Below are 16,581 nucleotides of genomic sequence, written 5' to 3'. Positions count from 1 at the left end.
ACATCCACATTGAAGGAACTATTGACCAAATGACTCAAACAACGGTCAAGTGTGTAGGAATAAATGCCACTTGACATTGCACACTCACTTACATATCACCGGCAACTTGTTCTCGCGTCGCTATGGCTAACAATGATTACCAAGTCTGCCTAGGCTAGTCATCTAACTAATTAAATGTTGTAATAAGAAATCGATGGTTTTAATTTGAATCCAGACGTCGTAACGCAGGCAACGATCGATGCGACCCGAATGACGCATTACAGAGAGGGTGGGGGGGACATTCAGCCTGACCAAACGCTTGTCTTCGTTGAATAGATTTTGGTGTGAATGTGGATGCTTTCATGGACCAGTATGTGTGAAGTTGCTAAGGCATTGATTGTGGGATTTTATGCTATGAAGTATATTTATACTGATTTCTTACAAAATTGAAGGAGAGATGTGTAAATCTTGTTGGATTTATTACCAAGAAGTGTGTAATACTTTGCTTGTTTAACTCGTCTCTTTTGGTTTCGAGGGCACTTGACGCTCCGCGAATGCACTTCCAGACCAAGTCATTTGCTCACCAGCCCTCCTCTAGAATGGCAATGCATATTCTATTTAGGTAATAGGCCTAACTTTGCCTACAGGGAAGTATTGGGGGGTTGCATTGGTGGCAGCAGAAGGACAGGTATCTTGATTCCCATGACTGGATTTTTCGCCCTAATTTGACAGAGGAGGGTTACATACTGCAGACGAAGTCTAGCAAAAAGGCTGAAACAGTCATATGCTATCGACACCTACCCCAGGCCCGTGGTCTGCAGGAACGCTATCAGCGACTGAGGCCACGCCAACTGTGGCCGTGGACGTTCTGGAAAAGCTCATTACGGAGCTGGCCCCAACACCTATATGAAGATGACAGTAAAGTGAACACGCCATACCTCCTCCCCCTCTCTACCAGCTGAAGAGAACAGAACTAAATTGAGATCAAAGTGACAAAGAGGAACAGACCCGAAATCTCCTTCCCACGAAGCTATTTTAAACCCCAACCCTTATTAAATGACTGCGTGTAGGCCAGTGGCCTTACCACCAGCGATGGGAATATGCGATGGCCTGCACATTCACCTTCCCCCCATACGATTCTAAACAGGACGTAACTTCGGATTAAGTAGAAATACCATGAGTCATCTGTGACATAAAGGTCAAGTATCATTTCGGTTGCATGGACATTCGACGTCTGGCGCGATTGGCTCGTGGTTGCTTTTCGTGCACCACCGACTTTGATGTGATGGCTAACGGGAGTCGTTGACTAAAGGGAGCTCCGAGGCCGACGCTTAAATGGAAAGATGGGCTATGCATTGCTTTTAATGCTTGTTTAACTTTTCATTTCGGTTTCCAGGACACGTAAGGTTTCGCCTTTTTACTTCCGCTGAGCGGCATAGCCTCTAAGCCGTCCTAGTAGTCACCAGTCTTTCCTTACGTTGGCAATATATATTCTGCCCGTGTGTCTTGTCTGCTTTCTTTTTCAGGGCAGTCTCAAAGCGCGCTAGGCATATCCGATCCAAATAAAACGTCCCATGCTTTGTAAGTCATACAGTTTAATTCCTCATAAATCGAAGTTGAAAGCGGTTAAGCCTCAACATGCAGACCCCAATCTCCTGTGAAATTGCCTATTCATTCCACTTCTCGGAAAATTCTACCTGCTAAGTGCTGGGTATCTTATACTAATAGTCTTGATGATGCCTGCCACCATAAATTGATAGTGCTCGAGGATGTTCACGTGTATGACAACACGTTTCCACAGCTAAAAGGTAAGTGTTATTGCGAGCCTCTCTATTGTAAATAAGAATTCATAATTATCTAAGCTAATATTTAAAATGTTAATTTAGATTATTCTGATTCTGATTGACCTACTCATAGGTCATATAATTTGTGGCCATTAAAGCAACTGATAAATGACATTCAAATTAGCGGTATAAACCACCGATAGTAAATGATGGGTGGCTAGTCCAGGATAACCGCAGACCCCATCCATATTCCCCTTATTTAACTATTGATACTTGTCAAGTCTAGAAATTTTAGAAGTCTACTGCCAAGACCCTAACATTAAGCCTAACAGTACTCTGAGATTCAAAAAAATCTTCTCTGGAGGCAAAAATAAGGCGTGTCCAAACAGAAAAATTTCATTTCTGGGGTACATGAGTGTGTGCCAAGGATATAGAGCAAAAGCCTGAAAGCAGTCCACTCAAGTAGACTTACAGCGCAAGTTGACTGCAGGCGACAACTCAGGTACATTTACTGTTGAATGTTTCGGCTTCAATACAGCTCTCCACAAAGAGTCGTCACCACTTAGAGGAACTTGCAAAGTGCCATTCATTATTTTGGCCCCTCAAATTGCAAATGTCGATCGAATAGGAGGGGCATGACTGAAGGTTCGCTGCTTTACGAACCCAAGGTTGGCTTCGAAGTTGCATAAGCAGAAGCACCTCGCAGAACTGGTTCAATGCGTTTGATTTCAGTGATAGATTCCTCCAAGGATAGACGCATAAACCTCGGAAGAATAGTCTATCCTTTATATTAGTAAGGAATTACGTGGAGTTACTAATAAAATAAGTCAAGCTTTTAATGTAAGAAATGATAAAATGTCGCGCCTACACTTAACTCTCTGGGGAAGAGAAAGCCGTTGAAGCTACGCTAATGTGTCCTGATGATGACAAACATAAATAAATTGCAGTTGTAATTTTATTTTATTCATGTGGGACAGGAAAAAGCAGTTTTATATTGCTTGATAACTGGCTGAATTTAAATGAGTATTAACTTCGTACTCCGACGTCTGTTAACCAAATGAATATATTGACAGCAACCTTAAACCGCAGCCTATACTTCCAATGAACGCAAAATTACCCTAACCCAGGACCCCTCGCTTTGCGCGCGGTGCATTGCAGACGAAATTATTCACAAAGATCTGCTTACCTGATGAAGGCTGAACAAAACCACCACGTAGGTGTATCAATTCGATACGGAACAACCAACAACTAGGCACGATGCCTACTCTTACTCGACTCCTTTTCAAGACTAGCGAAGTCTAATAATCTGTCTGGAAGAACATTCGAAATCAAAAAAAAATCAGGACATGGCTTAAACTGCAGAACTTACCTGTGTTATGAGGAAGTGCTATTGCAAATAAAGTGACAATAGCCGTAGAGGTGAACCACGCGAAAAAGTCTACTATAGAACTGCCTACGGTACCTACATGAAGATGTCAATCAAGTGAACGTGCGATAGCTTCACTACCTCTCCGTCAGTCAAACAGAACCCTGGTTAGTTATATGTATGGTTTGACAAAACTGAAGGGAGAACGAAGAGATAAGGAGTCAAAGACGTGGAAACCCAACCCATGAAGTCATTTTAAATCCCATCTTTCATCATATGATTCTGCTTCTAGACCACTGCCCTTCTGATGGCATACGCGAGAGCCTCATTGTATAGAAACGCGCTTTTGTATCTCAGATACGGTTTATAAACAAAAACTCTAGACCCAACGAAATTACCAGGGCATTGGAATTAAGCATAATCGTAGTCTCAAGCAAGTTGAATGACTGGCAAGGCTGACTTTTGGACAATTTTTCTACAGCACCAACTCTGTTGTGATGGAGGACGCGGTAGATTGACCATGGAGAACACCCGGGGACGACACTCAATAGAAGAAAGAGACCATGAAATGCTTTGATCGTTTTGCTCTGCATTTGATTATGTAGGCATGTAAGTCTCCACAGATTGTGCTGCGTTTTAGTGACATGCCTTTTAATCATGTCAGAATCCTCAGCTCTTCTGCCACAATGATGATTTTTTACGTCTTCAGGAATGAATGGAACCCCTACACTTGTTCTTAATTTGAGATTTTACGAATTGTTCTTAAAAAATACCCAAGTCTTTCCACAACTCTATGGTGTGTATGTATTGCTCTGTAAATGCATAGGAAGAATTTGTTCTTTTAAAGTTTAAATAATTAGTATTAGTTCCGTGTGCGAGTTTCAGAAAATAATTTTTGAGGCAACAAATGTAGTATTTAAATTTTTAATAAAAAATAAATAATAAATTAATAAATAAATTAGGCATTTTGTACTAGTCGTAACAAATTTTAATAATAGCACCCCAAATTTGCCAAGCAGTAGTAAATGAAACCTTGACCTTGACGGGCCAAATCAGTACACTAACTAGGCGCGGTCGGTTCGGTCGCATTGGCTTTTGTTAATCGGTGATCTTTGTGATGGGTCAGGATCAATCTCGCCAAGAAAAGTTCTTCGATGCTTGCAGTTATGGAAGGGAGTGGCTAGTTAAGGAAATGATCGCCGAAGGCATCGATGTTAATTGGAAATCTAGTATCGTATGTCTTCCATATTAATCAGTTCGCCCTTTATTCCAGCATGACTGTTGTCCAATTCATGCAGCTTCTCAGGGAAAACCAGGCATAGTCCGCTTACTAATACAGGCACAATGCGTTGTGGATGCCAGAGATATAGTGTGCACTTTGGTAACTAATGACAATATATTTTATAGAACGGCAACACTCCTCTTCACCACGCAGCTATGTCCGGGCATGTTGAATGTGTCAAGGTACTTCTGGAAGCCGGTGCGTCTGTTAATGTGTCTAACAATCAGTTTTGGACACCGCTTACAAATGCAGCCTACTGGAATCAACCCGAAGTAATAAAACTTCTTCTTGAAAGGGGAGCTGACCCCTTTTGGAAGAATAAAGTATGTCCCTACGATTCAGATGGCTTGCATCTCAATTTGTTTGATTTTTTAAGGATGCATATAGGAGTACTTTCCGTCATGGATCCATGGCTTCGTTGATTATTAGGACCCTTTCATCGACAATATTTAGGGACTGTTCATATGTACCTCGCTGCAAATCGTCATATTAGTTCACTATTATTGCGATTACATTATTTATTGCATCGCATCATTCACTCACGTTATAAGTGTTATTAGGTAGACTTTCAATTTCGCATATCGAGTTTAAGATGTATCTGTATGTGTTATCTTCAAAAGTGCATTATGATTAAACATTTATAATTGTGGTGAAAATTCTTCGTTCTAAAAAAATTGAAAACATGCTTATGCATATTTCACGTATTCACCCTACTTCCGCGATTATTACCCACACACCTTTAATTTGCGTCCGCTGAAAAAATTGGCGGTAGCAATTTATTGCCTTCCATGCCTGTGGGGCAGATAATGTGTTATTCGATTAGTTTATTCGTAGGCTGAAAAAGTGGTTCTGCACTTTTATAAGTCTATCTTTTATTCTAGCACTCAGATCGATGTGTGTAATGTGTTCATGCACAGTTGATTGCGATTAGTTCTCGTCTCATGGTTCCATCTCGGGCTTGCATTTACAAGGATCCTGGGTACCTAATGTGTTGTTATGTTTTATTACGAACACACTGTATTTCCTGCTTCACAGGCTGGTCGCAATACGTTGCACGAGTTGTGCCGTAGCAAGTCGGAGAAAAAGGACGATCTCGTTATCTGTCTGCGCCTCTTAGTGGCTCGTATGAGGGAGCTAGAGATGGTCTCCGATTCTGAGAAAACGGTTTGTTCTTGTGATTTACATGCATTCATAAATTCACAGTTATGTGGGTACATCAGCAATTGACTTGTATTTAATTAGGTAACTCCTCGTTGACTTGTATGCGTTATGTTCCAAATAAATTGAGTCACTCCTATTGGTAGGTAAAAGGACTATAAATTTGCCATATAATCGCAGTGAAAGTTATGCCCATTCACTCGGAATGTAGACTGGTCATTTTGCCCTTACGTAAACATAAATATTGACCTCCACTGCTGCAAATATGGCTACTTTATCGTTTCCACATTTTTGCCATCCCCTGAGCAGTAGCAAACTATCATAAGAGAAAGCTCTTCCGAAAGCCTGAGCACTTGTTTGTTTATGACTAAATTTGTTTCGCTTTTAATGGCATTTTAAAAGGTATTAGGGTTAGAAATTGTTCTCTCTGGTTAATTCATCAGTGATAGCAAAGGGAAACTTTTGCTATTCCGGTACATTCCTTGCTGTACAGATGCTAAAAATTACTAAATCTTCCTTGCTGCGTGCTGCCGAATTGAAGCTAAGGCAATCTGAAATTGGCATTGGGTTTTTATGATATAAAGCTGCTGACAAACATGGATTGTTTATTCTAAGGCAACTCCACTACACCGCATCCAGTTTGCATCGAAAAATGAGTTTTTTTCTAACTTTAACCCCCCTCCCCTTACCTACGAAACGTGGTGTGTTAATTTGTTGAATGAGCGTGTATCTTGCAACTTTCTATTTAACGATCGCTATCAAGGTTTTATAGGGAACTCGACCAGCTGAGATGTTTTATCACTGTCAATATTTCACAAATATTTGCACTGCCAAAGTGGCCGGTTCATCCCCTGTTCAACGATTAAAAGCAGATGTGGCTATCTTCAGAAAAATCGTCTCCATCTACTTTAAATTGTTTTAAATTGTGTTTGCAAGTTGATTTATTACAAGCAGCTGTCATAAATGGATAAGGAATGCATGTCATGTTTGTGGCGTCGAAATTGGTTAGGAAAGTCGGTGTGTTACGTATGACGCTGGCAGAAGACATTAGTAAAACCTTCATTGTCTGCGAATTGTTTTAACTTCGTTTTGAATCACAGAGTAGGCTTACTTCCGATCCCAGTTGGAATGATAGTTGCCAAGTGCCAACCAGACCCGATCAAGACAGGAATTTAAATCAAATTTTCAAGCGCCATCATTATTTCTCACGTAGTATGAATTACAGGTTAGTAGAATTGGGGGCTCACATTTTGTGATTAATCACATACTTCAGGGCCATGTTTCTGTCAATTATCACTGGCAGTTTTGACTCAACGCTGTGTTCTCACAGGCATTAAAAATACATGTAAGAAATAGGCGACTTCCATGAGCATTTTAAGTCGTAGCTGAGTGCTTGCCAAATTTTGTCTTGATTGTGCCCAGATGTAAGTGGAATGTCCTCTTCGGTTACGGATATTACACTCCATAACTGCTAGTAACCTATATCCATATTTGTTCAGCTTCATCTGTGTACCCTTCCCATGAAGGCGTCATCATAAAAGGTCCGTTTTAATTTGTTTTTGCATACCCATAGTGGGTTGGCCAATAATCATGTTTGCAGTGTACTCCATGGTTGCTTTTCCTTTGGTGGCTATAGCAAGAAATTAAATTTTAGTTTCATTTATTGTGAATCTGTATACGTAGTTCGTATGTTACCATGCTGAAAACCTCGACTCGGTTTTGAGTTCTCAAGCGGAATCGAAAAAGCGCTATTGTAGGATTGAAGACCTCAGAGGAAAAGCAACGATTTCATTCCCGACGTTTCATTGTTCTAATGTGGTGCCAAGTGTCACTACTTTTGTGACTAAAAACTGATGCATTTATTTTTCTTCGACTAAGAAAGTCCTCACATACCTAGCTGTTTTTTTACACTCTATCAATCTGTTTGCGACAAGCACTTTGGTACAAATGTAGTTATCGCAAACTGGCAAAAAACATGTCGCACATTTATGACGCCGGATTTAAGCAAGAAAACTGGGGTATTGGCTATGCGTGACGCTAATGGCGAGTGTAGCCTGATATGATAAAGAATGCTTTCGTGCAGATTAAGTTCGTGGCAAGCCATTTTCATGTTTTTTGTTTACCTTCCTGTATTAGATCACGAGTTATTGGATTACTTACTGTTTACAACGCCACTATCACCTTAAAGGTCTATTTTTGATGCACACAACGCTGTAAGAAGCGTGGATTTGGACTGAATGAAGAATGAGCGAATCAGTCTTATCTGTTTGTGTATAATTACCACAAATCCATCCAACTCCGAAGGGACGATACTACATTTAGAGCTCCCTCTAATGCTTTATTAGTCTTTTCAATGCATTATGAAGCCACTTTGGTTTGAACATAATACTATAAAGAAAGTAAATACTCCTTAAATACAGTATGAACCCTATTTTTGCACTAAAATTTTGTTAAACATTGTACGGAAGGTGATTTTAAGGCTTTGCTTCCAGAAGTTGGTCACGTTGTGCTGTAAGTCATGGAATTTGTTTAGTCAAGGGCGAGCGAATAGCCCCTACTACTCGGATGTTGGTGATTGTTTTAAGTCAATCCAAAGAATTAAAAAATGATTTTTCTACTTGAGGTATATAAGCTGTCTTGGCATCCTTAATTTCAATACATTTAATTTCACACTTAAGTTTAATATGCAGAAGGATAAGTATCCGTTAAATGAAGTGCTTTCGGATATTCAAGGACGTCCATGTTTTGTATTAAATGTAATGCGGCTTCGATATCCTTGCCTAAATTTCTTTGGATGAAGTACAGGATAGACTTGCTTCCTTTTTAGAAGGCGGTTACGCAGAATGGTCACCCAGGCTCCGTAACCCCAGGTGAAGCGGGAAAGATGCAGCACAGACAGGTGATTATGCTGACTGACTGGATCCCCCTTAAGCCTGGTGACTCTTCCCTCGAGCTCCGTTCCTCACCCACCAACGCTTGGGACTCCGAGGTAGGCATCACAATCTCATCATACTTGTCTGCTGCTGTTACTTCTTATGCACTCATCTCCAACTTGCTCGCAATCAAAATAATGCGTAATCGACAAATATTTCAGCGATGGACTTTATGCCAACTCACTCTAACGCTCTCATCTCGTAAATATCCTTAAGCAAACTAGTCCACCATCTATAATTCAGTGGTTAAATTCTGAAGCATCCGAGTTATCTTTAAAGACTTCGTGGCACATGAAAGTTTGTAGCTAGCTTTAAAAGCAACGAACTCAATGACCTACTCGGACTACCAAGGTGTTAGAATGAAAGTCGAGTCGTGGGAGATTGGGAAGATCCACGTGCTCAGATCTAAGGTTAGGACGTATCGCGCTGTCACGTAGTTCTCTCCCCCTCTTGGGTCTCGTCCTCGGCGCTCCCCGTGACCGTCACAACTTAGTCATGAGACTGAAACGGCCGTCATATGTGGTAATCTTGCACTACCGTAAGGAAACTTTAAAATTTAATACCTTGAAGCACTCATTAGACTCTAATGAGCCACTTTCTGTATTTCTTTTCACCTTATTGCCGTCACATTGTTTCTTGCAGCACGGGGAGATATCATATTTTCATAAGAGTGCTGCAGGTAATTTGTGTCCTATTTTATTTTGTCGATTTGGTAGCTCACGTGTGGAACGATTTTCCACAGATTCTGCCACTCGAATTGGATGCCGTCTGTTAAATTCTTGCAAAGTTAAGAGAGTTATTCCGGTAGGTGCACGTGTTTAGAAGCAGCTTTATTAAAAGTCATCCGAAGGGCTGGTAGACTGCCTATGCGGAAATATAGGCCTTCTCGCATCATATCAATGTGAAACACAGTTAAAAGTGTCCTTTTGCTGCACTCTATCATTTACAAACGACTCGTCTATCAATACTATTCAATTTGGGCTTTTTGAAAAACATTCCTGAATTCTTTGGAAGCAGCTGTCTTTAGCAATGGATCTCACATTCTATCTTCTGGAAAAGCTTCTGTTTTATGGACTTTAGAAATTTTCATCGTATCCATTCCTTCGCCGTTGCTTTTGTCATCTGTTGTAATTAGCTTTCCAAAGCCATTCACACATAAATTACTCATTTACTATTTATGGATCCTTAAGTATTATTTTAATCATCCATAATCAGCGTCACTGATTCCAACTTATTTACAACCGATTCACCACTACCACAAACACAGTCGCTTTCTTTATAAGGTTTCAATGCTCGTACTGATCCCAGTATCTTGAGAGTTTCATTTACATTAGGGATTCTCAAGTTCTTTCTCATGTAACTACTTTTTTCTGACAATTTTACCCCCATCGCAATCTGCCTAGTGATTTACTGCTTTGGGATGCAGATAGCTTCGAAGTCTGCAAGGAAATTTGCACCACAGAGACTGCCGAGTCGCCACAACCTTTGGTGGGCTGACAGTTGACAATTACTTCCAACAACACATGCGCCTAATATGAGATTGAAGTCTCCTATCAGAGAGTCATCTCTTAGGCTGATGATTCCAAATTTTAAATCCTGATTGTCTTTGTGTGGGAGATGACAATTTTTAGGGCAAGTAGTTACTGATGGTGAAGGGTAGATTCACCATTACTAGATAACGAATGAAAGCATAAATGGAAGCATTCATAGCTTCCCATAGCAAATGAGTTCGAAATTTCGTGTATAACTTGAAAACGGTTGATGGCCCTCTTAGCGGACCCACGTAATCTTGTCCGCCTAAAGGCGAACTTATTTTACCATGTTCTCTAATGAGGGAGAAAATTTGCAAACGAGGTCATGTTATTGCTCAATAATATCCGCCCGCATATCGCAATCCGTAAACATTGACATCTCCGATGAGGTAAATGTTTGTGAGCATATAGTTTTCTGCTTATCGTTTACTTAGATGAAACACCCCCTTTTCATCGCTTTTGAAACTGCATCAAATCAACAACATTATTGTATTTATGCATTTTTAGGAAATGTTCACTGATGTTACTGGGTCCATTGGCCGGTATAAACTTTGATAGTAGATCAACCAAAATCCAAGCCGACCCCAGTAGAATTGTTATTTGAAATACTTAGTATTTCTAGCCTAGAATACATGTACATTTCAGATGTGCATCGCTATTCGAACTTCTGAAACCTCAAATCCTCCTTTAGTGCTTTCGTGCCTTCAGAAGTCATCAAGTGACCGAAAAGTTCGTGCCCCTTTTGACTCATCTTAATCTAGTGAATTGGTATAGCTTGTGAAAATTTGCAAGTTGCCATCGCCTTTATGTAGGTATTATAAGGCGTAGATACATACTACTCTTATTCTCTGGCTTATTCAAATATCGGTGGGATCGGGTAATTGTGATTCAAACTTACCCACTTTGCGAGTCCAGCCTAACTCATTTCCAAAGGCATAGCTAAATCTCGGACCTCAACCTCTGTAGACACTTGATGTTTCTCTAAGTAGTAATCACCTTGGGTCAGGCAGAAACGGAAGTGGCTAGGGCAACGTTTTTAAGGCACTTCATGGAAAACTTCGCAGCAAGTTTGTGTCTCGTCGTGAAAGACTTTTTTCCCAACAAAATCGAATACTTTAGAAAGTCCTCTACAATTACTTAATTTTGACTACGAAAGTTACGTGAATTTGTTAGGTTGCCTTGCGCAGATAGTAACGACTCCATAATTTTTTCGTCCAACTTTTAATCCATAGATTAGCCTAATTTTTCTCGCCGATTCGATATTTCCTTCAAAGTTTTGCTCATTTGAGTCGAAATAGACCTCTTTTTTGAGTTAAATCTTAAGCAAATTTTATTCTTTCTTTCTGGAAGTACCAAGCTCTGCATTTGTTCCTACCGTCATCCGCGATCCATCATCCGATTTTGAATCCTTTTGAAAAAAGGTTAAAAATTAAGGTGTACTAAGTCATAGTCATACGATTTACAACACTATGGATGGAGCACTATGCTTTTCCGCAGAAGCTCACTATTCATTTCCACACTGTTATTAACCAACTAGTAATTCTTAAGACTTTGCCGACGGGTGCTTCAGACATTTTCTAGTAATTTGAAATTGTCATAATGCTCACACCACCTTAAATAGACGTTTGAGAATCAAATTGGGTCCATGAGACTTTTTGACCTAGTTGAATACCCTTATCAACCCTTATTTACGATTTTTTAATTTCTCTTCCATAAGCGGCTACATCTTTTCCATAAAAATTGGCTTTCCACTTCATGTAACTTTGAAATGCTTCTCTCATGGGTGCGTGTTTACCGTAGATCGGCCGCTTATTGAGCTCTAGGCGATAGAAGAAGAGTCCACGTTAGTAACGAATGTAGAGGAAATAAGAAAGTTTTTCGGTACAAACTACATTTCATTTTGGACGACTGAGATAAACAGCGACAGATTACCAACTTCGTCGTGAAGTTTGATTTGCAGGGGGATTGAGAGGCGGTTGTCCTATTACAGAAATCTCAAGGAAATCCAATGCGAGTATGGGGTTTTACCCTAGGGTGGATACTTCATGATTCGGCCGAAGTCATGAAACGTATTCGAGAACTTTAGGAACGTCAATCTAATTAATCGCCTTTGAATGGATTAGTTTTGCTATCCCGGATGCTAAAACAAATTTACCCTTTGTTGAAATAAGTCTACCTTCTTCTTTTGATTTCCTGCCCGAGTAAACCGAAGAAATTCAAATTTGTCGAATAACTGTATCACACTGGAAGTTGGTCAGAACTTTTGTTATTTTGTATTCTGTTAAAAATTCGTTATATTTGGATGAAAAATCTTTTTGGCAGTGCTAGGGTCCTCTAATTTGACCTTTGTCTAAGGCCTTCTACCCCTTGCCTTGTATGCCAACCTCGAATTTTATTTTCTCTGTCATATTGCGTAATCTCTTAAAATGTCAGCGGGGTCGTGTCCCCCTTTTTCGTGCGTTTGCAGTTGGTGCGACGAGGCATTGGAAGATTATTTTTCAGTAGACGTTTTTGCATTCATACAAATCGGCTAAGTAAACATTTTCGCCTTTTTACACGTGCTTCCAGTTTTGCTATGCTCGGCCTAGCCTCCTTTCGCCGCTGTGTTATGTGATGCGATGCTGTGCTGAATCGCACGCACGCCAAGCTCTGACTCATTTGACAGTTGATGCCATCACGAATTACTTGCTACTTTCGCGTTTGATGTATGGCCAAAAACTTTGGTCTGTTGAGGACTTCCTTACTACCCTTCTGAGCCTCACATTTGAAACTGAATGCGCAGGGCATTGTTAGTTTTAGCGCAAAGATTTGTGGATAGGTAGTAAATTGTATGCCTGGCTCCAGTGTTTGACTCTTTCCTATCACTTGGGTTGTGTTTAGAGGTAGAAATTGTAATAGATAACCATTAAAACCCTGGCTATCATGGTCTCAAAGGAAGATGGGCCACCATAGTAACAACAGTAGCTGTACTGCTGAAGTGAACAATTCACCTGCTGTTTAAAAACTAGAAGTGTGACTATCTTTGGATCAAGGTTAGTCTTCGCCATACACCGTGCACTTAAAAACTAAACCATCCTGTTTCTGCAACATATTTGCATATTCGGGACTCTGGCTTCAGGCGAGAAAATTGGTAGCAAACTTGCTGAGCAGAATGGGATTCGATTCTTTGCCCTCTTTGCTATGTGGGACCACTCATGTTCTTGCCGTACAGGAGCCACAACTTTTTGATCTAAAAATGTTTTTCCCTCTGCTGCAAGCATCTGTTACTGTTAGGGAGGATACTTGATGTGAGTAGCCGATACTACATGAATGACGCCTCCTATTATCCGTGTTTTTGAATGAACAACAGTGTCTATTTACCCCGAGTTAGTTTTAACACGAAACGACTTTTTTATTGTTCTCATTTACCATAGATGTCTCTCTATCGTACTTGATTGCTGAAAATGTGAAGAGTTGAGCCCCATGTTTGTGTGTGGATATTTATTTTTGGGTCGTGGAGGAAATAAGGGTTTTTTAAAGCCGTTCTCGTTAACATAGGACTATGATAAAACGATCTTTATTCAGTAGTGCCATAAATGCTTGTGGTCTTGTCTTTATTATTGCTGGTATCATTTCTTAACAAGTATTGTAGTTAGTACAGATTCCTTTCTTGGTCGGACCTGAATTAAATCGCTCCTTCGGACCTTTTGACAACTTAAATGCGTGGATTGTACAGTGTGTTGATCGAACTGGGTCAGTTTACAAAAATGTCAAATGCCGTTTTAGGTTATGAAAATGCCCATATTAAACTGAACAAAGTCATCTAAAGAACCGGAATCTTAAGTCAGATGTTTTGCTTAAAAGATACAATATAATGTTGTAAAGTCGTACATTTGTAGCTAAACCTTAAAGCCAGAATGGGAGTCAAAATGGGGTGAAATAATGCAATGCCAACCATCATTACTGGCACGTTTTTGTGGATTTTTAAGTCACAATGCAGGCTGCCTCTTGTAGTTTTAAGGCTTTCCATCAGCACGTGGTGGTCGCTCACATTAAATAAAAAAGGGAAATCAGTGCATTATACTCGGTCCACGAATTCACACTGGTGCCTTTATGATAAAGTTGCCAATTTAACCCTGAAACCCTGTGTACAACTTTTCTAAGCGACTCGTGAAACCTATCCATCTTATTTCTTCAGTTTAGAAACTGAGGATGTTTCACGCATTTTAAAGTTACCTAGTGATAGCTACAAAACCCCACAGACAACATTTCTCTTCTAATCCTTAATTTTCTACCTTTTTAGTACTTATTTTAAGAGCGGTAGTGACTTTTGAGACCTGGGTTGGGTTGCACACACATTCTCACCTAATTTTCGGTCATTCCATGTGCGCCACACAAATTTTACTACTACTTCATTGCACCTCTAATTCACACGCAGTTTCCGTTCACTATGCGAATGATTTCGTTTAACACGAAGTTTAGGGTCGTAAAATCACAGAAGATGGTCGGTGGATGATTCTGCAGCTTTCTTTTGTGTTATCCGCTTTCAAGTTTCCGTTTAAATACTCCACTGTGTGGGAATTTACAATTACATGCTTAAGCTGGCCGTTGTGGGCAATCTTGATTAATTTACCTTTGTCTGACAATTATCATCAAATATAGGAAATGAGATTTATTCCAATTATTTGGGTTGCGGAGCGCTGTAACAGTTTCAAACGTAAGTGAGGGTCTCCCTTAGATTGGGTCAACCCTCAGACTTAAACGGTATCCACATGGTTTCCTGGTGTTGCCATTCCCTCACAAAGTTATTTGTAGTTTTTTGCATGTCGTTTGGACTGATCACAAATGCCGACTTATTGGTCCCATTCATCGCTTTTAGTAGGTTGCCATGGCTCCAACGTTACTGTCAAAAGTGTGTCTTTTCCTTTTGTGGATTTTTTGCTCTCATTGCTCCCTTTCTGCACTGCATCGATTGTCATTCATGAGAGGCTCATGCTAGTCGCTGTTATGCCTTATTTTGTTCACTGTCTTCTCTTTGTTATTTGCATAGCTTATTCGAGCCTAACGTTTGTCTAAACCTCAATTTAATTACTGTGCAGGCTTAATTTGTAGTGCTTTTTGTTTGTGTACATTTTGTCAAAGTCAAACGTTTAGAAAAGCAGATTTGGTTGATAAATTTTCTCGGTGTTTTAACCATTATAGATCAGTTTACATCTTATTCCACGCTTCAGTTAAGTAAAATATACCTTCTCCTTTTCAAACGAATGCCGTAGTCCATCAAAATGTGATGAGGCAACACCTTGTAATAGTGATTGGAGTGAATCCGATATGAGCCTCAATATTCGTAATGTAGAAAGGCACATTCTATATTTGCGTACACTTAACATTTTTTAATGACAATTATGCTTAATTTAACATGAGTTTTGTCCCACTATAATGCTTAGTTATCCGTTTCTGCCAAATATGTAACTTATTGTGAATTGTCTCTAATTTCAAGGGAATCTTTTGCATTTTTGCGGAAGTGTGCGGTATCTAACACGCTCCCAGCACACACTTGGTGCTTTTGATGTCCTTTAAATAGGTACCTATAATCTATTGCCTAAAGTAGTACACTTTTGTGTTTTCTCTCATGCATTTCATGTTTCTGGATGCCATCGATGGGCGGTCCTCCAGGTAATGACGAAAAGTTATTTCTTTTAGCGTAGGATAATGTATACCCATCGCAGGTAGGTAACCGTGGTGTAAAAAACTGGCATTAGTATACTCACCATTACGATTGTGTTGATTACTTTCATGAGGTTTCCTTCTCTTCCGCCATGGATGCCATATGTTGCAATCAACCCTTTATCAATTCATTTTCTTCCTTATGTTCTTTGTATCCTCTCGTTCGAACTTAAATTTGGGTCTTCATCATCAGAGCGCACTGTAAATTTTCGGATTATTTATTATTTGGCCTATTTAAAAGAATTAAAAAGTCACTTGAAAGTGCAATTTATTTGTCACCCAAATGTCATAATTGTCTTCGACCTGTTCATTTCCGGTTTAAAGGCATGCTTACAAATATTCTCTCAAATTCATCTTTTCTTTTAAAAGGGAGCAAAACAATTGGTATATTGCAAGCCTAGATTAAACAGAAACACCTCCTAGTGTAAAACCGTCTTTGTCAATTCAAGTAGACAGGGAGAGGAGGCTAGTAAAATGCATTGCTTCAACTATCCGAATTCAAATGAGTTTACAATGTTCCACGTGCTTCCTTTTCTTCTAGCTATTTTGGAATTAAGATTTTCATCCTTATACTTACACACTACCCAAATTACCAAGTTATCAACTTCCGTAAATGCTTTTTCTAATATAACGTTGAGAGTTCCGAAAAACTCCCTCTCCACTAGGTGTTGTTGATAGACTTTTGTGTGGACACAGAAATACGTAACAGCTAAGGTAATTTCATAAGCCATTTGCCATGGGAGAATGATTATTTGCCTTTTTGACCCGCCGCTGATACAAATGTTTAGCTTGAAGCATTTCCCTTAACGGTCTAGGGAAAAGTTAAAGTGAAAATCGCAAGCGT

The 16,581-nt window shown here is 39.8% G+C and overlaps 1 protein-coding gene across 1 annotated transcript in view; it reads left to right on the top strand. All coding sequences in view use genetic code 11, as the record gives it.

Annotated features, from left to right (window-relative positions):
- Positions 1-4,246: 4,246 nt before the first annotated feature.
- EGR_05602 (Ankyrin-2) overlaps positions 4,247-16,581 on the top strand; it is a gene marked incomplete at both ends in the record, with an annotated part of 27,754 nt that continues 15,419 nt past the window's right edge. The window contains 5 exons of the mRNA XM_024494851.1: positions 4,247-4,363; positions 4,403-4,510; positions 4,537-4,800; positions 5,447-5,575; positions 8,397-8,558. Coding sequence (XP_024350771.1) covers positions 4,247-4,363; positions 4,403-4,510; positions 4,537-4,800; positions 5,447-5,575; positions 8,397-8,558 — 780 coding nt within the window. The remainder of the gene's footprint in view (positions 4,364-4,402; positions 4,511-4,536; positions 4,801-5,446; positions 5,576-8,396; positions 8,559-16,581) is intronic.

The sequence above is a fragment of the Echinococcus granulosus genome (assembly GCF_000524195.1).
Source record: "Echinococcus granulosus chromosome Unknown EG_S00042, whole genome shotgun sequence".
In the NCBI taxonomy this organism is placed as follows: Eukaryota; Metazoa; Platyhelminthes; class Cestoda; order Cyclophyllidea; family Taeniidae; genus Echinococcus; species Echinococcus granulosus.
Note: the sequence above shows the minus strand (reverse complement) of the source record. Positions and strands in the feature narration are given on the sequence as shown.